Raw genomic sequence first — 24,514 nt, 5'->3', positions numbered from 1 at the left:
ACCCTGGGGTGGGTAAGGTTCTTTCTGGGTCTCAATGTCAGTCTCACAGGGAACAAGCCACAGAAGCCTTGATCCATTGCCCTCCTTGAGCCCATAGCCTTGAGGGTGGGAGGATGTGCTGTATGCCTAGGCCCCAGCAGTACCTCCACCCTCTCTGCCTCTCCCAACTCAGCCAAAGTTGGCAGGGGGCAGGACCCACCCAAGGGGAGAACTCCCTACAACTTAGAGCTTGTTCAAGGAGATTCAAGGTCAGACCTGACACTTGATATAGCCATGGGAGGTGTTGCCTTAAGTGCAGTTTGAGCACTGGTGGTCAAGTTAAGAGGGCGCCTGTTTCCCAGCAGGGGGGCAGGATCTTGCTTGGTTGGCTATGGGAAGAACTCAGCCCTCACTGCACAAATGCTAGGGGGAGGGCAGGAGGCTGTCCCCTTCCTTAGTGTGCCAGCCCTCTGGTCATCTTGCCCGTCCCACATCTTGTTCTCAGTCTACCATCTCTGTCTCCATCTTCCCTTAGGGTAAGGGAAAGTAGTCTCAGCCTCTGTCTCTCTCAGTGCCTTCTACTGCACTCCTCCCACAAACTCCCATTTCAAGTGAAATCCCATTTCAAAGATACTATAGGGCCCTATCCCTGGCAGCCCCCAACTCCCAACCCACCCTTCTGTACCCTACATCCACTCTAGTGGGAAGAGGAACAGATAGATCATCAAGCCAGAGATACCACTGGCACGGGACCACATGGAGTGACTGGAGGACTGCATATAAGGCAACGTCAGTGGGTCACCCAGCATATCAGTGTTATTTAACTCCTGGATGTTTGTGTGGGATAACGCCAGCATGTGCCAGTGTGTGGTCTTGGGTGGACACACACAGCATGTGTCGAGGATAGTTCATGCTCAGCTCTGGGTGGAGGTCAGCCAGGAGCACCACTCCGCCCCCCAGAATCCTCTCCTCCCGCACTCACCCTGAGGACTGTGTCTCTGGGCGTAGACCACAGCAGCAGCGGCAGCGAGCACAGCACAGCAGGCCCACGGGACAGGAGCAGCCATCTGCTGGGAGAAATAGGGTTGGCGGGGGAAGGGGTGGCATCAGCCCAGGCAGGAACCTCCTGGGGACCCCCTCCCTGTTCTCAGGCAAGACTGGGAGATCCCAGCCCTAGAGCTAGGGCACCTTGACCCCAAATGCCCTTCTTAATGGGGCTCAGGATTCTCTTTCAAGCAATAAAAAGCAACATTATTGGCATCTGTAGGCAAAGGTTTGCTAAGATGGTAGAAGGCAACCTACAGTGGTTTGTTGTTCGATAAGGCTGCTGGCTGCAGGATGTAGTCAACCACGGATGAGTTATGGAACATTGGTAATGCTAGGGCCATTTTTCTAAAAAAAAATAATAACTTTACTGGTGAGGTTGGCTAATTAGCTATAAGCATTACAAACTGAAAGGGTAGTATTTAAACTTAACAGGAGGTCTGTAGTTCTCCAAATTGCCTTGAATGGAAGGCCCCCTGCTGTGCTCCTGGGAAGAGAGCCTAAAACCTGGATGCTCAAAAGCCCCTTGGAGGCTCTGAAGCCCTAGTATCTGCACCCCTCACCTCTCCATGAGCCTTGCCACTGGACTCTGGAATGTTCACAGCAGCAGGGTAGCAAGGTCAGATGTGACTTTTGCTTTAGTGTACAACAACCATGAGAGAAAGAGGGTATTCACATGTAAGTCCTTGTCAGCGGCCCCAGCCCATCCTTTACCCCAACACATGCCCCAGGAGCCTGAGACCCTCAGCCCAGATGTGCCTCAGTGTCTACACATACCTGTGCAGGTACACAAAGCACAGTCAGAATGTCCCCAGAAGCCAGCATGGATCCAGGGACCCCCTAATCTGTTGTCCTGTTTCATGGGGTAGATCCAGCTGCCTGCCCCCCACTCTACTCCAGCACATGATCACAGGGAAATAACTATTTCCTGCAGAAAAAAAAAAAGCCTCAAATATGACTCTCCGATTCCAGTGTAAGGAGAGAAGGGGACTGTCAACCAGACAGGAAAAGAGAGCTAGAGAAAAATACTGCCAGACACCCAATCAGGGTGAGTGGTACTATCAGAGATATAGCCTGACACACCGCCAATACACTGCCCGAAACAACCAGTGTCCCAGAGAAAGAGCTCCACAACAGCTGGAGATATACTAGAGATACAGTGTGAGGCACAATCAGATAAAGCCCGAGAAACAGGGAGCTATCACCAGATAACCAGGCAGAGGCATGGTCAGAGAATAACTGACCCACAACCAAAGGATCCACCAGAAATACTATAAAATGCATGGCTAATGCAAGCAGACATACCACCAGAGAAAGAGCAAGAAACACAGGCACAGAAACCATCAGTGACATAGCAAGAGAGCTAGAGAGACTGTCAGAAACCTTGCCAGAGAAATTGCCTGACACACAAGCAGAGAAATACCAGAGAAACAGATAGACACAAACAGGCATACACCCAAAAAAACAGCTAGAAAGAGAGCCAGAGACATAGCCAGATGCTCAGTCAGGAAGTATCCACACCACTAAAAACACTGCCAGGGACACTCAGACACACAGACACACTGCCAGACACAGCCAGAGACACTGTCAGAAATACTGCCAGACAAACAGCCAGACATACAGCCAGAGAACTGCCAGAGAAACTGCAAACAGAGCTACAGAGCTGGGAGGAGACAAATGTGGGTGTCAGCCTGTAGCAGTGAGTGGGAGAATTGGAGAAAATCTGACTTCCGGGGGCTCCTTTATGGGATAGGGCTCCTGCCTGCCTATGGCTACACTTACCCCTCAACAGGCAAGTACCCCCCAGTCTGCACCTGGTTTCCTCTAGCCACAGAGCAGGTGCTCTGACTGCCCCTCCCTGGCACAACCTCTCTCTCCAGGCCCCATGTGGCTTTGGCCACTCCTCCCCCATCAGTGACTCCCAGGGCCTTAGCTACCACTTGGCCTAGCTACTGCTGACCCTCAGCCACTTCCCTATCTTCAACTACTCCTCAGGCCCAGAAGGTTAAGACAATGGCCAATGTCAGTCAGCAAGGAGTAGGGCCAGGAAATGAACCCAGGGACTGTCTGAATTCAGAGGGAAGGAAAGAGGAAGGAAGAAGGAGAAAGAGAGGCAAGAGGCTACAGGGCTACCTGGCTCCCCACCTCAACCTCTGCATGTAGCCCTCAGAGGCTCCCCCACCACCTCTGCCATCTGTCCATGCCTTTCTCCTCACAGCCAGGAAGATACTCTAACTTCAGGGCCAGGCCCCACTGCCCACCACATGGGAGCAGGAACCAGGGCCTGGGAAGCAGAGGGAGGGGAACAAGGTTAGATCACAAGATGGAAGAGGGACAGTGTGGCCGTCTGCTCCCAGCTCATTCTTGGTCCCAGTTGGGAGCGCAGGGGCAAGGAGATAGCCTGGCATGAGTGTGCATGCATATAAGCGTGCACGTGCACACACACGCCTGTGCACATACACACACACACACTCAGGCCCCCCTCAGGGGGAGGGGTGGCTTCTTCATCAAAGTCGCCTCCATCAGCCCGATGAGTTACTGTAAGGGCCGGGCCCTGGGCCAACGGGGCTGCAGCCATGGGAGACGGGCGCTGCCGAGAGAGCCAGAGCCGAGTGCTGCAGAGAATGGGGGATGGGGTACCGAGACAGACACTGCATGGCTGGGGCACCCAGGAAAGGCAGAGACTCAGGGAGGGGGCAGCAGAGAGGCAGGGAGAGAGGGAAAGCCATGAGGCAAGACCCAAGGGACAGGAAGAGACCAAAATGCAGAGAAATGGGAGAAGAGACCCAGGAAAAGAGAGAAAGGGACCACAGGGGATTGGGAGAGATTCAAGGGCAGAGGAAGGGACAGAACCAGAGATGGCCTCTGTGCTCATCCTGGAGCATCTCTCTCAGCTCCACTAGTTCCCCCAGTGCAAAGGGAGGATGGTGTCGGTGCAACCTTCCTGGAGGCTATAGAGCTTCTCCTCCGGGCGATCCAGGAGTGCAACCAGCCTCCAGGGGTTAGACTAAAACCCCACCCTACCCCACCCCATCTCTGCCCCTGTAGATCCCGAAAGCCCTGAGCCAACTTCCTTTCAGAGTCCCAGCTGGGTCCATTCCCAGGTAGGGAGGCTGAGGCCAGAGGCATTCAGGCTATACTCCCACCCTGCCCTAGCTCACCTCAGGCCACCCATCCCAGGGCAAAGAGCATCCTCCCCAAGAATTTTCCAAGTCCACACCCCATGGCTCTGGGATAGATCTGGAGGATAAATCCCATAAAGCCTCAGATAGGGGCTATGCAAACTGGCTGAAGCTCTTTGTAGATACCACCATGGATCGGCCTGGCCTCCAGCCCCAGCCCACAATGAGGAGGCAACAGAGGGCACTCCACTGACTTGAAAGGAGGCCAGTACCTAGCAGCCCACGCTCTCTGTTAGCACAGGGAGCCCAGCACCTCTCCTGACAGAATCTCACAGTGTCATCATCATACACACACAGGTGACACGCCAAGAGACAAACCGTTGGCCCCCAGCTTACTGTCACTGTCTCACTGTGACACAAAGACCATTACACAGTGGGAACAACACCCAGTGAAGATGACACAAGTGTATAGTTGACAATGACACACAGGTGTTGACAGTCATTACAGTGACCATGCAGTGGGTGACAGTCATAAACGATGACAGCAACAAATGGGGCAATGACACCTGTTGACACAGACACAATCACAGATGGGGCAATGACACCTGTTGACACAGACATAATCACAGATGGGGCAATGACACCTGTTGACATGGACACAATCATAGTGATGGTAACCTCAGAATCAAAAATGCAACAAAATCAACAGTCACATAGAGTAACAATGACGGTACATCCACAGTAACACAGGGATGTTGACAGACTCAGTAACATGGATAGTCACACAGAATAACAGTGGCCTACAGTAAGATGGGCACCATGAAGGCTGACAGTCATTAGCAGTGACAGGCTTTAGATTGAGGACCTCAATGACTCAGTTTGAGTCTGGCTTAAGATCCAGGTCCCAAAACCCCTCTTGCAATCCCCAGCAAGGTCTCAGGTGCCCTGTGCCCCAAACCCTCACCTCCTGACCAGCTGAAGGCAAGACCTGAGGGAGGGGAGGTATGAGTTTGGAGAGGAATAAATAGGAATTTATCCTTGCAGAAGGTTACACAGGCCCAACTCTCAGGAATCCCTGCCACATTCAGAGCAGGGGTGGGGGGTCTGAGCATCACTGGCTGGGGCCCAGCTCTAACTATGTGTGAGTGTTGATGTGCAACAATACGTTCTGACTTTAGGGCATTAGTTAATGTGGGTGTGCTGAGGGTCAAGTAGGCTCAATCTGATCTGAACAATGAATTGAACAGGCCCGTGTGATATGCCCCAACATTGAAATCCAACTAAAGTCCCAACCTGCACTAACGACCCCAGGGTCTAGGACCAGGATGAGGTCAGCATTCCTATCTGAGCATGGCCAACGTGACATCTTTACAGATTCTATTCCACCTAGGTAACTCCAGACTCCAGAATCCCTCAGTGTGAGGAAAAGACACTTTATCCTAGGGCCTTGCCCCCTTTCCCTCTTCCCACAACAGCTGTAAAGGACCCATCCTGAGAAAAGGCAAGAACACAGGACAGGACACAGCATGGACTAAATGACTTAAAAGCCTGGGGAATTCTAGAGGCCTCAGACCTGCAGAGGAATTAGGGTGGAGCAAGGAAAAGAGACATCTTCACTTGGAGGTGGAGAGAGAAAAATGAGAGAGCAGTGGCAGAGGCAGAGACAAGGATGTGGTGGGCAAGGAGAAGCAGCACTGGCCGAAGGGGAGCCTGGGAGAGACAGGGCTGGCTGGAAGCTCCAGGAGGGGGAGGAGAGGCTAAGACCAAGAGGCCCTCAGATCCCACCAGGCCTAGGCAGCCGGGACAACGTGGGCGGTGGGGGCGGGGGCAGAGGCCTGAGCAGTCCAGAGGGTGTTGGGGGGGTATAGGCTGAGGAGGGAGGCTCGGCCCCTGGCAGCTGGCCCTGCAGACCCCCCACCAGGGAGGGGCGTGGGCCTGGGTCAGGGGCCAGCTCCTGGGTCTTGGACTGGCTGGCCACTGGGAAGGCTCCCACCTCCCACCCCTGTAATGTTTCTACCTATCTCTGAGTTTCTTGTCTCTGGCTCTTCCTCTCTGAATCCACACCTGGCCCTCCTCTCAGCTCTTGGTGCCCTCACCCCAAAGGGCATAGGAGCCATGCCTGGATTCAGGATTCAAGCCTTATCTCCTCCTGGATGTATCTCCACCCACTCCAGGGTCAAGCCCCAGTGTTCAGAGGAAAGGACCCCACCCAAATATAGGCCTCCTTCTCCCCCCATAGAAGGGGGCAGGAAAAGCTCAGCACCAGTGGGAGGGGGGCCAGGAGGGAGGCAAGGGGAGCAGTCCCCCAGCTCCAGTCGCTGGCTGAAGTTGTGGAAAAGCAGGCGGCCCAATGTGAGTGAGTTGGGGGGGTGGGTATCCGCACCTGCTATTGTGACCTCCACAGCCGGAGATGAGGGCCTGGGGGGGACAAGATTCCTATGGATTTTGGCAGCAGCCTGGACTCTGAGTGCTCAAACCCCCCACTTCCAGCCTCTTGCACCATGGGGACCCTGAGATCAGCATGTGCATGCCCTGCTGCACGTGTGTGCAGGCGTGTTGTAGGGGGAGCCTGGGACCTTCCCATGATGGGCCTGGCTGGGCAGCAGGGAGGTATCTGGGGGAGGTGGGAATCTGAATCCTACCAGCCCATGCCCACAATGTGGAGCCCTGCTCAGAGCTCTCCATGCTGCCTGGCAACCTGGCATGGGCTTGAATGCACACATATATGCAGGCCTGGGCTACAGCAACCCTCTAGGTGCAAAAGGTCTGGGCTTTCTCCCTCAAAAAGTCATCTGGACCAGCCCCCTGCCCTTCAAATGGAGAAAAGGAAAGAGCAGATAAGCATGTATCTTCCCTTTGGGCACATGGCCTCTAGATAACTTCACAGAACCTCGTGTACAAGCACCAAATCCCCTATCTCTTAGCCCCAGTCCAGGGTCTCTTCTGGCTTCTAGAAGAATCAGGAGGACCCCTCTACCTAGAAAATAGAGCCATGCACCAGTCAAGTTAAGTTCACCGGAAATGGGGGCTGCTCTTCTTGGAGGGACAGACCCTACAGCGGGAGGTTAGACAGCTGGAAGAACTCCCATTCATGGTGGGGGATGGGCAGAGTACTAGGGTTCAGTGAGATTTCCCTTAACTAGGGCGGGTGGGGGCGCGGGCGCGGGCGGGTTGCAGGGGGGCAGTGGCTCTCCCAGCTGATGAGGCAGGGCAGGAAGGAGGCTGCAGGCCTCCATGAAGAGAGAAGAGTGGACAAAATAGCTTTCCAGACTTTGAATCCTGAAAGCTGGGACAAAGACCTACTTGCCTCAGCATCTCTCACTACACCCTACCCCTGGCCCCCTCACTGTTATGGTGCAGACACACCCTCAAAGGCCTATGCTTGCAAGCTTGTTGTACAGGCAAGCGCGCGCGCGCGCACACACACACACACACACGGAGGAGAGCAGCACTGCATATGAAGCATTAGTTTCTAACAAAAGGAACTGAAGATGATCTTTCTGACAGAGCTAGGGCTGATTGGGAGGAACAGAAACTTCCCGTCTTCATGTAATAGTGTCCTGTTCTCCCTGCCCCCCTAACATGCATGCACACTACACACACTACTTCTGAGGAAGCTTCTGGTCGACTGGGCAAAAGCAAGCCATCCTTCCTCCCCCTTACTCCCTCCTCACAGTGGGGAAGCCAGAGCAATCTGTTCCTGATGGGTAAACACAGGCATGAGTACGTGCGCACACATGCTCACACACACAACAGCGATTCAGGGTCACACAGCACCCAGAGCTCACTTCTCCCTGAGATGCAGCACACACTTGGACTCTCACTACCACCTTGCGGAGCTCCCGAAAGCCCTCCCTACCTCCGCATACACAGGGCCTGAGCTTCAGAGAGCTTCACAGACACACCCCGGCGGCCTCTCATGGGCACTGGCACTCAGAGTTTCCCATTGTGACCACACACCTCGGCCTCCCACATGGACACCCACTGCCACAGCTTCACACACGCTGTGCATGCACACACGCATTATAGTCACACACGCAGACTCTCACGCGCGCTCACTCAAAACAGTCACAGTCTCACATATGGATGCCATCACATGTTCAGAACAGTCTATCTTCTACAGATACCAGTGCACCTTCAGAAACTCAGTCCCCTAGTCGCCCTCAGCCTCTCATGCTCCCACATCCAGCAGTGGGAAATACAAAGATACACACTCCCGACAGTCATTCCATGCTAGGACCTCAGATTGCCCAGGCTGTACTTGGAGGGTGGGGGCTAAAGCTCAGGGTGGCCTAAGGAAGGAAAGAAAGAGGAAGTTTCTTGGTCCCAAAACTGCAAGTAAATATAATTTTCTAGATGGCTCCTTCTTCCCTTGACCCTGCTTTCCCAGCATTTGGGAATAAGCAGATATCCAGGCCAGACAGTACGGGGTGAGAAGCCCCTGGGTGAAGAGATGGTGGCACTGGGAGTAGCAGGAACCAGAAAACCTAAGAAACCAGCCCACTCCCCAGTCCCCTCCTGCCTTCCCAGAGCAACTCCTCTTGTCCAGGATGAGGATCAGCAACAGCTCTCAGCCTAGCCACCTGCTGTGTGATCCCAGGCCTCTTCAAAACCTCTCTGTGCCCACAACTATCTGTAGTGCACCTGTCAGGCCTGACTGCAAGAGGCAAGGTAAGGAGAAGGAGATGTGGCCCGGACCTCAACCCCTAGCCCCTGCCAAGGCCCTGTCATCACTGTCAGGCCCAAAGAGAGATGGGGACAGCACTGGCCAAGCCAGTGCTCCTCTAACCGCTGAGGACAAGAATTCTAAAGCGTCCTCGGACCCTGTAGCCCTGCCCCCCATCACAAGAGATGATGCTGTGTCGCTGTCCAGGCAGAATGGAATCCAAGCTGTGCTGGCCAGGCCCCAACCCGGGAATAAATGGCAATGCTGTTGACATCCTTACCACTTGCCACTCCAGGTGTAGTTTGGGCCCTGATGCCCTATCCTAAAGGGAGCATGATAGGCTCCAAGGAAGCTAATCAGGGCAGCAAACACCAAACAGCAGGAGAGGACGGAAGGAAGGAACCCAGGGAGGGCAATCCCATAAAGCCAGGTGATAGGGACTTAAGCAAACAGTGCCAACAGAAGAAATCAGGAGGCAGTGTCTAGGGAAATCAGGTGACATGGCCCAAAAGAACACGGGGACCAAATGAAAGTAGGCAGTGGGGACTAAAGTTTGCTAGGAGGTGGGGACAAATGAAGCCAGGCAAGAGGCCCACAGGATGTGAGAAAAGAAAGATATCAAGAGCTCATCCCCCTCTGTGTAGATGTCACCCCCACACCCTGGGCCTCATTCTCAGTAGCCCCCTTCCCACCCAGGTGGTGGTCCCCTCCCCCAGGCCAATGGACACAGCCAGAGCCCCCTCCTCTCTCAGAGGCCTGGGCCGTTTGCAGCCAATGGGCCCCGGCCCCATCCCTGGGACCTCAGGAAGTCCCAGTCCCTCCCACCGGCTGCAGAGGCAGGGGGTTGGGGGGGGGGGGGGAGAAGAGAGACAGCTTGGCAGGGGGAGCGCGCCGAGCAGCCGCGGGGGGCGGGGGCCGAGAAAGGAGCGGGAAGCTCCGAGGCGGGCTGGCGGGCTGGTGCGGGCGGGGGCGTCTCAGCGGCGGCAGTGGGGGTGACAAGTTCTCTGGCCCCGTGGCCCCGCGCCCACTGACCTGGGTCCCCGCGCAGGCGCCGGGTCGGTGCCTCCGGCGCTCCGTGGGTCCGCCCGGCAGCCCGTGGGCATCGGGCCCCCGGGGCTCGGGGCTGGGGTCCAGGAGGCCCGGGGCCGGGGGGGGGGGGGCGGGGGGGGGCAGGAGCCCCCCGCAACAACACCCAGAGTCCGGGCGGGCGGGCGGGCCAGGGGCCGAGCTGAGCTGTGAGCAAGCGAGCGAGGCGCGAGCGGGCCGGGAGGAGGGGAGGAAGGAGCGCGCCGCGAGCAAGCGAGGCGAGCTAGCAGAGGGAGCGAGTGAGGGACGGCAGGCAGTGAGGTCATCCTTTGAATCTAATTGTCTGAGTCAGGAGGAGATGTGGCACTTGATGCTGGGGGAGGAGAGGGGGAAGGGACCCTCGGCTCGGAGCCGCGGCCCCTCCTCACACCCCGGGCGGCCGGGGCCTCCCTTCCCCCGCCCAGGGTGAAGTTGCCTCAGGCCAACTAGGAGGGATCCCTGCACGTCTCAGGGTTGACTGACCTCTACAGCCAGGGGGGGGGTCAATAAGTCATGAGATGTGGGACCCAGTCCTACATCACCCCTGGAGAGTGACCATCTTCCTACTCTCTGGAGGTGATGGCCACCTCCACCCAGGCCCAGGTGATGTTCAGAAATTTCTGAGGTCAATGGGAGCCCCCAAACCTATCTAAATCTTATTCCTATCCTTTGAGGATAAAGGGAGAACTTCAGCCAGCCTTCCAAGTTACCTTTGCACACTTTAGGAGCATGGAGTCCCCAGTTCTATTCCCCAAGTTACTTCTTTATCTGGGAATTTGGGGGAATCTGGACATTGATCCCTAGCTCATCCTCCTGCCCTCTGAGAAACACTGCACTTTGGGAGGCCTGACAACCCCCAACTGACCCCAAAGTTCTCCCTATTCTGCATGCCCTACTCTTCAAAAAGGGCAAGAACCGTGTCAGATTCCAGGGCTACTCTACAGTGGGGGTGAACAGAGACAAGATGGGCCCTGGGCCTGGTAGCTATGCAAACCCATGCATGGACATATAAGCACATGTGCACATGTGTAAACACACAGGGGGGAGCGCCAAGCAGCTGGGGATGCTCATACCAAGGGCCACACACTCCTCCCCTCACCCCATGGGGGAGGGGTGATAAATATTTAAGGGGCTTTTAGCTCAGAAGGGGCTGAAGCTGGAGGAGGGAGGGGGATCCACGATGCCTGATTAATGGGGTTACAGGCTTGGATCAATCCATCTGCCCGCTGCTCCCTGCTCCCTCCTCCCCCCTCCTCCCTCTCCCTCCCTCCCTCGGCCTAATGCGCTTTATCAGGAGACGCTTTTCTGACTTGGCAGCGTCGGGTGTTTTAAATAGACCCATTTAGAGCAGGAGTTGGGGAAGAAAGGGGGGGGGAAGGGAGACAGAGATTGAGACAGGCTGGGAGACAGAGATGATTCAGGAGAGAGACAAGCCCGGGAAGAGAGACTGGGAGAGGAGAGACAAAAGGAGATGCAGAGACATGGAGATAAGAGACTGAGGAGACTTCCAGGGACGCTGATATGGGAGGTGGGTAATGGGAAGCCAAGGGGAAGCTAAGGGGCCAAGGAGCAAAAACTAAAAAGAGAGGAGGGGGTGAGGGAGGGGGAGGGAGAGAGGGAGGAGGGAGGGGAGAGGGAGGGGGAAGGAGAGAGGAGCCACCAGCAGGGGGGGTAGGGGGGCGGGGACAACCGGGAGAGAGGCTCTCTGCAAGGGCTGAGGGTTAGCCTGGGAGACAGCAGATATCTTTTATTTCCAAAAACAGTTTTTCATCCACTTTGTTAAATTAAAAAGCTGTTTTTAAAGTGGTGCTGGAGGTGCTGCAAAGGGAGGGTAGACAGAACTGCCAAGTCTTCCCTCCTAGCCTCCTCTTGGGGAGGGGCACAGAAGCTGCCTAACCCTTAACCCCCCAGGGGTGTTCTCTACCTCCCCTGCTCTCTGGTATCCTCTGGGATCCAAAGAGATACAGTCAGGGCATCACAGCTACCGTTCGTTGGCAGAAAGACCATCTGGCCATAGTCCCTCCTGCTGCAAGGAGCCCAGTCTTGCCTGACCACTACTAGCCTTCTCCAGTCCCAATTCCAAATAGATAAGGTGTTACCAATTGTAGGGGAGGATTTTGTGCCCTCACAGCAGTAGCTCACTTTACCAACAAGCCATGAGACTCCTCCCAGGTGTGCCCCCTATAAATATTTATTATCTATTGTTGTGTTAATCTGAACTTCTATCAGATACTCTACCCTAGTCCTTGAGTCCTCTGGGAACAGAGAGATGGGAAGCTTAACTCTCTACAGCCCCCTGAAGCCTCCCTTCCTCCTCTTCAGAACCCCAACTCCATTTTAAGTCTCCTTTATGGCCACATGTTGGCCTGGGATACCCCACCCCACCCTCAACAACAACCCAGACCTAGTTCTGAAGGGTCAGTCGCCCCACTCCTGGGCCAGGAAAATGGCCAGTCTGTTTGGGAGCTGAGATGAAAAGCCGACTGGCCTTTGTGGGCCTCTGGCGGGTTTTGGACAATAGGCCCTTCCGTTCCGCTCCAGCGCCTCAATTCCTTGGACGCCCCCACCCGGGGCTGCCAATCGGGGGCCTTGGCTGGCCTTAATGAAAGGCAGGGCAGGGCGAGTCAAGCCCAGCCCCATGGCTGGCCCCAGAAGATTTTGGAATTTCCGACCCCCATCCCATCTACTCCAAGCCCAGCTGCTCCCCCAGTCAAGCCAGAGAGATGCTTTAGGGGCAGAAAGGGAGCCAGACAATGAGACAGAACATACTCTCACGTCCAGGATTCAGCCCTCTCCATGCAGACCTGGCTTTGCCCTTCCTCTTTATGGACCTGTCATAGGGGCATGAAAAGCCTTAGGAGGAAGAACAGAGGGAGAAAAGGAAGGGACTTCAGGCCCTCCTTCACTCACATCCCCAAACCTATAGCCCCACCACACCAGCCTAATGCCTGATTCCCTGGAGACTGACCTGCCTCATTTGGGTCCCCAGCACATACCTCTTCACCACTGGCCGTACACGGAACACATCAATGTCCTCCTTCTCCAGACCAACTCTTTTCAAGACTTCCAAAACCAAGGGGACAGGATGATGTGACAAGGCTGGATTCTAGGAGGGCAAAGGGCACAAATCAGAGGTCACAGAGAAGAAGCCACAGGCCTAAGTCCTACTAAGAACTCATTCCATACAACCTCACTGAGAGAAAGGGAGACTGAGGCAAGTAGCAGATACGTGTCTACAAGAGAGAAAGTTGGGAATAGTCCAGATTCCCTCCAGCACCCCTTGATGACTTCAGGTTCTAAACCACAGGGACAAAGGGAGGCCAGAAGTGGCCTAACACCACACATGCATACATACTCATACACACCCACAGACAATCCAATGTCCCCACACAACCAATTCACAGGCACAAGTACCTCCAATCACACACTTTCACACGTGGCCACTGGCAGGGCAAAAACTCCCACCATCATACTATCCTCTTCTTTTGCCTCATCACCACGATTTATTGAGCATCTGTTATGTGCCAGGAACTGTGTCAAACACTTTATATGCATTATCTCATTTAATCTTCATGACTTCTCCATGAGGTAGGTTCTATTATTGTTCCCATCTGACAGTTGAAAAAACTTGAGATTCAGGGAGGTTAAATAACTTGCCTAAGACCATACAGCTGATCAGTTCCAGAGCATAGATTTGAGTCCAAGTCTAGTTGCAATGCCTTTATGCTCTACCAGTTTACCTCTGCAGTTCTCTCTCTTGCCTGCACAGTGCCTTTTCCAGTAATAATAGTAACAGCTAAAAAAAAAAAAAAATAGTAACAGCTAACGCTTGTTCAGTGTTCTTAATGAGTCAGATGTCATAAGTACCTAACATACACTTTGTACCAAATCAGCAAAACGACTTTGCAGGTAATCCTGCTTCCATTTTACAGATGAGGAAACTGAGGCTCAGAGATCAAAAGCACCTTGTCCAAAGTCACACAACTGGTAGTTGATACCTAGAAACTAGTTGATATAGGAGCTATTATATTCAGGGCTGTCCTGAAAGCCATTATTGCTTCTATGGGCTCCAGTCACTTAACACAGCCTTCGCCTTCTACAAGACCCCAGGAGATCCTCAGGGTCCAATTTCCTCTCTCTCCCCCCAAAAAACAGGTCCCAGATGTGTCTGACAAAGGCATGATTGGTCTAAACACATACCCATGAGAAAGGGACTCCATATCCCATCCAACTCTGCCCAAAAATGCAACCAGGAAGAGATGGCCACAAACTAAGGTATTAGAGACAGGCTGGCTGGTGGTAATAGATATAGACACACCAAGAAATAGGCCCCAAGAGAGGCAGACAGAGAGGAGGTGAGAGACAGAGAGACACACATCAGGCCAAAGAATAGTCAGGAAAGGAGACCATAGAGGGAGAGGAGGGTGCAGGCTGACATGAAAAAGTACAGACAGATACACACCAAGACAAACAGACACAGATATACATAAAGAGCCCTCCAGGGGCACCTGGCTGGCTCAGTCAGTACAGCATGTGTCTCTTGATCTTGGGGTCGTGAGTTCAAGCCCTGTGTTGGGTATAGAAATTACTTTAAAAAAAAAGAGAGAGGGATCCCTGGGTGGCGCAGCGGTTTGGCGCCTGCCTTTGGCCCAGGGCGCGATCCTGGAGACCCGGGATCGAATCCCACATCAGGCTCCCGGTGCATGGAGCCTGCTTCTCCCTCCGCCTGTGTCTCTGCCTCTCTCTCTCTCTCTGTGACTATCATAAATAAATAAAAAATTAAAAAAAAAAAAAAAAGAGAGAGAGCCCTCCAACCTTCATTAGAAAAAAATTGTGTAAGCAAACAAGGCTCACGCTGTGTGTGGCTTGTGTGTATGTGTGTGTGCACACGTGTTGGGGTGGGGGTATGCATGGTCTGTATCGCTACGCACATTACACCAGCTGCTTCCAGCAATTTCATCTGATTAATAATAAATGCCCCATAATTACAGCTGCTCCCCCAGCCCTTCTTCCTGTTTTTTTGTCAGCTGCCGCCAGGCCAGCCCCCTACGGACCCCCACGGCCCTCTCCATCCTCACCTGCTGCCTTCTAGGAGGCTGAGGGGACACAGGCTGATGGAAGAGGCCAGACTCCCAATGTGAGAGGGAATACCCATCTCCCTATTTTGGATCAATGCCCTCTGCCTCTAAGCAAAAGATCATCTCCCTTAGGTCTCACTCAATGCTCTCCCCTACCCTGGGTATAACATACTGTGCCCCCTAACATGGCCTAGGGGCCCAAGTCTGGGAAGCAGAGAAATGAACTTTAAACTCCCCTTGCCTACTCTTTCTCACTTACTGACTGAAAAAAGTCTTCATTCCCAAACTTCCCCTACCCTTGGAACCCCACAGGCCCAAAAAAGGAAAGGACCAGTTTGGAGGCCCCCACCCCATCATTCCAACCCCAGCAGTCCCAGAATTTCTGCCTACTTGTATATCCTATGTTTTGGACACTCAGTGGCTCCACCTCCATTCCTGAGCCCCCCACCAGGTCCACCTCCTTCTAGGCCTCCCACCCTAGCTCTCCAAGGCAGCTCTATCAGAATCAGCTGCGGGTTTGTGCTGATCTGTTTCTAATCGCTGGGGCCTGGTTCACGCTTGCCCCCCCCCCCCAATATTGATTCCATTATTTGGAGAGTCATTGACGTCAGGGACCTGGATGAGTGCCAAAACCGCCTTCTCTCCGAGCCTGGGCCAGGGCCCAGCCCCCCCAATCCTACGATTTCACAGAGGGGCCCAGAAAGGTCAGTTTACAAGCCAAGGTCACACGGCATCTGCCCTCAGAGGCTGGGCTCTTACCTTTTTGGGACCACTGTGCAGCATCCATCTCCTGGAAAAAGGGGATACACAGAGGCCTGAGGGTCAGAAGTGAGGTGGGAGCCTATACAAGGGGGTGTGTAAGAACCCCACTGGGGCTCAGGCTTTAGGGAACGGCTCCAGGAGGTAGGGATGTGGACAGTAGCTCAGAAAAGGCTACTTAGAGATTTTTTTCTTTCCCATAGACTTATTTTTTTTAAAGATTTTATTTATTCATGATAGAAACAGAGAGAGAAACAGACACAGGCAGAGGGAGAAGCAGGCTCCATGCAGGGAGCCCGATGTGGGACTCGATCCCGGGTCTCCAGGATCACGCCCTAGGCTGAAGACAGGCGCTTAAACCGCTGAGCCACACAGGCTGCCCCATGGACTTATTTTGGAACATCCTGAAGCTGGACTTGAAATGGTTACTACTGATACTTAATTTTTATGTCTGATATCAGATGTATCTTCAAACTCTCCAAGAAGGAAATTCTTTGCAGTGTAAAATAACAGATTACCCCAAATGTTGCCGTAATTTGAAGAACTGGCACCACTCATTTTATAAATCTTTGTTCCATATATAAAACAGAGGCTCTGTCTCCTATGTATCTCTTGCCCATGCTGCCTCAGTTTCTCCATACTCTCCAGTGTCTCCCAGCTCTGTGTCTATCTTGTCAAGATGCAGCTACTGCTACACCAGCCCACACCAGCAACTCCTGAGCTCTGACTAGATAGGGTATTTTTAGGCTCTGAACCCCGTGTTCTCAGACAGACATTAATAACCAATATGATTTGTAGCTCCCACAGTAGCTAGACAACCTCAGAGCCTAGGCTCAGAGGTGGGGGTCCACTGCCTTGGCTAGAGTCCAAGAAATCCTGACCTAGAGAGACCAAGGGCCACACTCACAGTTGCATGAAGCAAAAGGACCTTCCCACCTTCTGGAAAACCCTGAAGCTGAGGAGAGGACAGAAGTGACCTCCCACCTCTGCCCCAGTCTCCCTTAGTCCTGACCTTTTCAAGGAAGAAGCTGCCTATTTTCTGCACTCCTTTGCTGACTACAGCCAAGGCCTTCCTTTATTCTAGACTACAAATCATTCAGGGGTCCTTTGAGCCAAGTAGGGGTAATGCAACAGAGGGTTTTGGGTCTCTAGCCACAAACCCCAGAGAGTTCCCCCTCCTTGTCGTCTGTCCCATTCAAGGATTCAATCCTCAACATTTACTGAACACCTAATCCCTGTCAGGTACTGTGCTGGGAGTTGAGAATATGGACCTGCCCACATGGAACACTCAGTCAGATGTGATAAAAAAGATGCATTGTCTACTCAACATGGCCCTCCTACCGTGTCCCGGGTCTGTGCCAATAGCAGGGTACAGTAATGAGCAAAGCAGACAAGAGCCCAGGTCCCACAGAACTCACAGGCAATTACTGTGTGACCTCGCTGAGTTTCATGAGGGAAAGTATGGGTAGTGTAAGGTGGGGTACGCTGACTATCCTAGGTATGGGGAAATTCCTCCAGGACTGAGGACTCTTCAGTCCCTTCCTAAACTCCAGGAGCCCGTGCCCTGGTGGAAGTCACCAGATAGTCTAGCTGCAGTTCCTTCCACTGTAGGTGTAGCCCCAGCTTCCAGAAGGTGGTTCTGCAAGCAGCAGGGTCTAACTCTTCCCCATATCTGCCCCAGCTCCCCACTTCCACCCCTTGGTCCCTGGAGCTCCAGGCTCTGGTGACTCCCAGCCCAGCATGGTTCTGTGCTTTGGGGATTCTCTTTGCCCTCTATAGACAGAGGTAAAGGGAGGTGATGACCTCAGCATTCTCAACCCACAGGGACCACTTACTTCCCCAGCCCCTCCCCACAGGAAGCTGGTGCCCAGGGGTGTATGTGGTCACCCAGGGCCACAGTTTACACAGTTGAGGTCTCCCCAACTCCCTTCACCCCATGGTGTGTCTGGAGGAGGGGTCAGCTCTCAGCTTCCTTGCTCTCTGGGAGCCCCCCCACCAAACCAGGCACACATGGTCCCCCCCCCCAACCCATCTGCATTTCAAAGAAAATCTGCTCCATATGTTTTGATTCATTTACACTTCAACTCACCATGGGGGGGCAGAGAGCAGGCTGCCCTGCTTCAAGCCCCCCACCCCCATAAGGGGGTTGGGGAGCATGTGTCCCCTTCTGGGACAGGGAGCTGATACAGGACCCTTTGCTTCAAGCTTCCCACTCCATACGGGGGCTGGGGAGCACATGTCCCCTTCAGGGACAGGAAGCCTGAGGGCCAGATCCCTACTGCCCTCAGGGTGCCCATGGGGTGACTGTGCACCTCAGGCAGCCCCAACTCACTGGCCTCCATAGTGGGAGGGCATGTAAACCCAGCAGCATTTGTAAAGGCAGGTGAAGTCCCAGGATAGGTTACATCCCAGCCCAGCCCTCCCCTTCAGGGCTACTGCTCCTTTAGGGAGTAGAGAATGCTGGTCATACCACAGAGACAGCAAAAGGGCTCAAGAGACATTCCAGGAGACATTGCGAGATATAACTTGGTCCCTACCCTTCCTCTCCCGCAAAGGCAGAGAAGAGGAGGTTGGTTTCAGTTGAATCTCCTCCTTTAGCTACCTTTTCACCACAGATCTGGGCTACCATCTACCTTATTTTTTTTTTTCAAAATATTTTATTTATTCATGAGAGACACAGAGGGAGACAGAGAGAGAGGCAGAGACACAGGCAGAGGGAGAAGCAGGCTCCATGCAGGGAGCCCGATGTGGGACTCCATCCTGGGTCTCCAGGATCACACCCGGGGCCGAAGGCAGGCTAAACCTCTGAGCCACCCATATATATACCTTAGAATCAGAGATCCAACGCTCTGGAATGTTCAAAGGAACCAGAGGTCTATGCTTTTACCAAGTCAACCTTTATACTCCTCTCATACTAAAGATGACTCGAATGGAAGAAATGTCTTGGGAGGACATGTCTTTCCCCTTCATACACACACCTCATTGTCTTACCACAGAAAGGGTACCCAAAACTATTTAAGGGGTATGTGCATGAACATGGCACATGGGAGACCCTACGGGTACATATCACTCTTGTGCCAAAAGCCACTCAGACCTTTCTGCCAATAGCCTAGTTTCCTTGTGGAAAGAAAGGCAGAAAGGTTTAACCCTAACTGGGTCCGGGTTTCCCACCACTGTCTCCATCAGCCCACAGCCCAAGTTAGTGACATGCCCAAAGTTGTATCCCTTCTCCTCTCCACCTTTGGAGGGAACAGGTCTTGTAGCAGTCTCTGTTCCTTACCCAAATGCCTTGATATACACCATAAATCAAAGAAAACAGGGTGTATTTGACTCTGAGTTTTAAGTTTCACTGGGAGTGTAAACACCCAATCCTAGTTTGGGTTTGAATGTGAGCCCCAGGATAGAATAATAACTGGGTGTGATTCCAAGTGTGACCCCCAGGGCCTCCATGGGACTATAAAAGTCTGAACATGGAAGCATAAGTCTGAATGTGAGCACTAGATAGAGCCTTAATTAGAGTCTAAGCCCCAGGATGGAAGTGAGTTTAATGTAATCACTAGGGATACCAGTCTGGGTCCCTAAGTGATGCCAGGATGGAAGTGAGAATCTTGCTAGTGTGAATCTGAGTGTGAGCTCCAAGATGGAGGCATGAGTCCATGAACTCCAGTGTCCTATGTTGTTAGTCCTTGAGTTCAAATGTGAGCCCCAGGTTCCCCATGGGAGTCTTGAGTGTGACCCCTTAGTCTTACTGTAACTCTGAGTATAAGCCCCAGAATGTAAGTATGAATCTGAAATGAGGACCAAGTGTGAACTCTAGGACCCCAGTGAGATTCTAAGCATGAGCTCTAGGTCTCAATGTAAGTCTGTGAGCCTCAGGACAGAAATGTGAATCAAAGTGTGAGCCTGGAGTCCCAATGTGAGTCTGAGTGTAAACCCCAGGACTGAAGTGTACAGCTGAATATGAGCCCCAGAATTTAAGTGTGAATCTGAGTGTGAGTCCCAATGTTCTGGTAATTCTGAGTGTGAGTCCATATGCCTTTAAGTGTCCCAGTATGAGTCTGGGTATGAATTCTGAAGCCCCAAGAAGTCTTGAATGTGAACTTTAAACTTAGTCTTTGTATGAGGTGAGGATCTGTTGGAATATTAGCCCTGATGGAGTGTGAAGGTCAGCTCCATTGGTCACCAATCCTGACCAGAAACCCCAAGAACCAGTTCAGAGATTTGTGTGGGTTTTGACAGTGGACACAGGCATAGTTTGAGACACATAGGCCCCTCCACCCCCCAAGTCCTGGCTAGCCCTGTAGCCATAAGAATATTCAATTGTTCAAGTCCCATCCCCACACATGCAACGGTACACCATCACACCCAGAGTTAGACACACACAAATACAGTTTCAGACACCCTGGACATACAGCAATTGTAAAATGCACAAACACACCCAGCATTTCAAATTCCCACCTCAGTGATTACAGCCACATGAACACCCCCAGTGACACAGACACAAATACACCAAGTGTTACAAGCAAAACTAGTCCTACAGACACACTCCCACAGTGGCATGCAGACACACACCTAGTTTTGCAGACAAGCTGCCAGCCACACACACACACACACACACACACACACACAGACGCTTCTCAAAGAAAGAGACTAGACGGAATGGGAAAGAAAATCCTGAATTTTCAACAAGGCGTGAAATAGTCCTGCCCGCCTGAAGCTACTGAAGGGGGGAGGGGGCCAAGGGAGCGAGCGAGGGTGAGAGCTAGACGCAGGAGAGGCTCGGCAGAGGAGAGGAACCGAGGAGGAGAGCTGTCCGTCTGGTGACCTCCCGGCGGCCCAGCCCCCACGCACGGGGAGATACACTACTCGGAGCAACACAGGGACACCCAAGCCGGCTCGCCCAGACCGCCCTGGGGGGACACACACGGGCAGACTCACAAAGAGACGGGGATACACCACAAGCGGACTCACACAAACACACAACACTGGAGGTCTTACAAAGAGACACTGGAGGAAACCCACTACAGGGAGATACATACAGGCGGACTCATGAGGACACCACAGGCGGGATCACACCGACACACACACATACACGCGCGCGCGCGGATTCACACGGACACGCACAACACTGGCAAACGCGCAACCGTCCGTTCACACCCCTGGGCGCTTTGAAGTCGAGATTTCTAAGGGAGAGGGAAGCCCCCTCCGGGCGCGCGGGGGTCATCACGACCCCCCAGTTCCGGAAATTTCCCAGCCCCCGGGCGCGCTGCTGAGGGGTGAGAGAGAACAGGGACGCTAGGACAATCCGCCCCGCCGCCTCCCCCCAGCCGATTGTCCGCCCCCACCATCACCACGCCCAACCCCCGACGCGCCGGACGCGGGGGGCGGCTGCTCACGCGCCCCCGCCCCCGAGTTTGCGGGCAAAGTTTCCCTTGAACTTTCCCGTTTCCCTCTCCCCCCGGGTCGCGGGCCCACGCGTGTCCTCCCCGTCTTCCCGCGCGCACGAGGGCCGCGGGTCTGTCGGTCAGCGGGAGGGTCTGAGCGTCCGGCCGCGCGCGAGGTCCGCCGCGGAGTACTCACCGCGCCCTCGGGCCACCGGGGCTCCGCGCCTCGCCCTCCGACCACCGCGGGCAGCGAGCGAGGCACGGAGCGCGGAGCTAGCGCCGCTGCCGGATCCCGCTGCCGAGCCCCGCGCCGCGCCGGCTGGAGCCGCCGCCTCCGCTGCCGCCGCCGCCGCCGCCGCCGCCGCCCGCTCTGCACCGGCTCCTCGGCGCTCGGCAGCTTTAACCCCCCCATCCTCCTCCCTCCCTCGCGCGCTCCCTCCCTCCTTCCCTCGCCCATGTGACCGCGGGCGCCCGCTCGGCCGCGCGCGCCCTCGCTCCCCTCCCCCTCCCGCCTTGTCTCCCCGCGCCTCCGCGGCCGCGCGCCACGACCCCCTCCCGGCCACTGCCCCCGCGCGCCCCCGCCTTGGCACGCTCCCGCGCCTGGCACGCGCGGACACACTCACTCTGCTCAGGCCTGTGAGCCCCCACTCCCACTCGACTCGTGCTCGCACGCACCCTCCCCCCGCTGGCACACTCGCCCGCACTGGCACGCGTGGCCCGCTCACATTCGCCCTTTCCCGGGAACGCCCTCCAGACGGCTGTGGCCCCTGGGCTTGACGCGCAGGCCCGACCGCGGGTCTCAAAAACGCGTGTGCACACGTACCCGCACCCACTCTGCCGGATCCCCTAGGGACGCTGGGCGCCCCCCCCCCCCCCCTGGGCGCCCCCCCCCCCCCCCCCCCCCGTTCTCCCCTCCCAGGTCGCCCATTCACTCTCCCTCTCTCACTCAGCCTTGGCCAGGTCTCTGCTGCTGAACGCTCCCTCTTGTTCAGGCCCCGATGCCTCGTACCGACACCCTGGCACACCCGGGGCCAATCTCTGGGTCCTCCCACCGGCATCTCTGTGAGAGGAGCGCGAGCCAGAGCCCCCAGGCCCCATTTTGGGTGCAGGAGGCCAGGCGTCTCCGCCCCGCTCCTATTCCTGCTGCTCCGGGCAATGACTACCCTCCCAGTCACGAACACATACACTCCCCGCTTGGAGGGAAAGGGGGCTTTGCGCTCCCCTGACCAGGCTGGACCAGGCTGGGAGCCCAGGCATTCATTCGTCTCCCACCAAGTCTTGGGTGACACCACCACATCTACCCTCTGCTTCCTCGCCCCGCGGGGCCCATGGCCTAGGGAGAAACCTCCGCCGGGATGAACAGGGTAGGGCCGGTGCATCCTCTACGCCTGGATGGGCAGTTCCAGAATGCCGGGCACGCGCGAGTCCGGCGCTGGAGGTGCACCCCTCGAGTGTTCGTGTCGCAGCCTGGGCCTCGGAGGGGCCAGTGTGCTCACTTCACTTGCCCCGGGGCCTCCAGTCTGACTACAACATGGGGGATTAAGGTTAGACAACCCGACCGACTTCTGAAGCCACGCGAGAGCGCAACAGAAAGGTTAATGCCAGAAGCGGAGAACGAGTGGCCCACCCCCATCTCCACCCCATGGATTTTTCACCTGACCTTTGACCCATAATCCCTGCGCCTTGCCCCTCCTGGGAGCCGGTCCAGGGCTGGGGGCGGGGAGAGGGGGGAAGGAACTATCTCGGTTTCCTCACACCCTTCCCCAGTAGGCTGCCCAGAGCGCCCGGGCCCTTTCCCAAGAAGTGCCTTAGGGACTCCAATTGCAGAAGAAAAACCTTCTTCCCGCCACTGCCGGGACTGTTCACTTTCACTTCCACGGCTTCAAAATCCCCTCAGTGCAACCGGCAGGGGTCAGCCCGGGCTGAGGCTCAGAGAGGGCTGGCAGGGGCTTAAAGACACAGTTAAATAGTGGCGCCAGGCTGAGATCCTGTGCATCCCCACCCCAAGTATGCGCCCGCTGTCCGGCCTCTCGGGCCCGAAGCCTCCCGACTCCCGAGCCACGGACGAGGACAGGAAGGTGGACCCTGGGAAAGAGCGGGGGCCACGCCACGAAATTAGGGGAGGGCGAGATTAGGAGGGGTCAGGAATTGCTCCTCATCCTGAGCGGAAACTAGGCCTGGATGCAGTTGGGTGCTCAGGCGGCCCCCGCTCCTCGTGAGATCCGCGGGTCATGGGTGGGCTGACTTGACCCCGGGATCCTCCCGTGTTCCCGGACACTGCCTCCTTCTGCCAGGCTGAGAGCAGTGGGGAGTTCCGCCCGGGACAACGTCCCCTCTCCACCTGGGGACTCGGGGGCTGCAGCCAGCAGTGCCGATATCTGCGGGTGCCGGGACAGGTTCTGCCCGGGGCATCCGGGAGCCGGGAGCCGGACATGTCGGTGTGTCAGAGGATTAGCGAGGACGAGAGGCGCACGTCGGACCGGATCCCGGCGTCCGTTGATCCTCAGCAACTTCCAGGCGCAGCACCCAGCGGCCGCGCCCGCTTCCCCGGTGCCGCAGCGACACCTGGCGGGCAGTGCGGGAGGCGCGTACCCCTAAGGCTGCGTCTCGGTTTCAGCGGCAGCGCCCAACCGCGGAAGGACCTGTGGGTGCGGCCCCCTCCCTTCCGCCGCCCTCCCAACCGATTCTGTTCCCACCTGGGCTGGGGCAACAGATTTTTCGCGGGTTTCTGCTCCTGCTGCCTTCAATGCCCTATCTGCCCAGGAGCTTGTGAGCTTCCTAAGTCTCTGTGTTGAACCCTCCCATACCCCAGGGCCGTGAGGGCAAAGCCAGGCTTCTTAGATGGGGTGTAAAAGCCCTTGCGGGATCTGGCCCTATCTCCTTTCAAGCTTTTTAAATTTTAATTGTATTATATTTTTAAAAGATTTATTTTTTTCAAGTAATCTCTACTAGACCCAAGGTGGTGCTGGAACTCACAACCCCAAGATCAAGAGTAGCATGCTGTAGGGACTGAGCCAGCCAGGTGCCCTCTTCTCAGGCTTCATTAGGCACCCCTATCCCCAGCTGCCCTAGCTCTGCACCAGCCCCCTTCTCCATCATGGTGCCTTTATCCTTAAGCTAAACCCCACTTCACTGACACCATCCCCCTTGTTCCACCCCATCTTCACCCTTCTTCAACACCTGCCTCTCCCATGAGGGACAGCAGGAAAAAACTCCCTTAGCTGGGAGCCCTAGCCCCCTGCAAGTAATGTAGATTCCAGATTTGATAATCCTGGAAAACCTTGGGAAATTGAGGGAAGAAGTTCTCAACTTGGAGTATTACACCTTCTTGAGGAATACACCTGAAAGAAAGCTCTATGGCAGGACTTTTGGCTTCACCCTTCACCATGGCACATGACCTAACCTTGGACCCCGTCG

The 24,514-nt window shown here is 55.0% G+C and overlaps 2 protein-coding genes across 5 annotated transcripts in view; one reads left to right on the top strand and one right to left on the bottom strand.

The window, feature by feature from the left end:
* DNAI1 (dynein axonemal intermediate chain 1) overlaps positions 1-16,123 on the top strand; it is a 115,317-nt gene extending 99,194 nt beyond the window's left edge. The window contains exon 20 of the mRNA XM_072728067.1: positions 15,954-16,123. Coding sequence (XP_072584168.1) covers positions 15,954-16,052 — 99 coding nt within the window. The 3' untranslated portion in view covers positions 16,053-16,123. The remainder of the gene's footprint in view (positions 1-15,953) is intronic.
* Positions 1-21,471, bottom strand: part of CNTFR (ciliary neurotrophic factor receptor) — a 38,443-nt gene extending 16,972 nt beyond the window's left edge. The window contains exons 1-3 of one of the 4 annotated variants that reach the window (XM_026008943.2): positions 21,294-21,471; positions 12,873-12,982; positions 962-1,046 (exon numbers count right to left, since the gene is read on the bottom strand). In XM_026008943.2, coding sequence (XP_025864728.1) covers positions 962-1,046 — 85 coding nt within the window. In that variant the 5' untranslated portion in view covers positions 12,873-12,982; positions 21,294-21,471. Of the gene's footprint in view, positions 1-961; positions 1,050-9,843; positions 9,918-12,872; positions 12,983-21,293 lie in introns of those variants that run through there. The other 3 variants (XM_026008944.2, XM_072728071.1, XM_072728070.1) reach the window with 3 other exon arrangements.
* Positions 21,472-24,514: the final 3,043 nt, after the last annotated feature.

The sequence above is a fragment of the Vulpes vulpes genome, chromosome 12, assembly GCF_048418805.1.
Source record: "Vulpes vulpes isolate BD-2025 chromosome 12, VulVul3, whole genome shotgun sequence".
Classification (NCBI taxonomy): domain Eukaryota; kingdom Metazoa; phylum Chordata; class Mammalia; order Carnivora; family Canidae; genus Vulpes; species Vulpes vulpes.
This window is presented reverse-complemented; position numbering and strand designations above follow the sequence as displayed.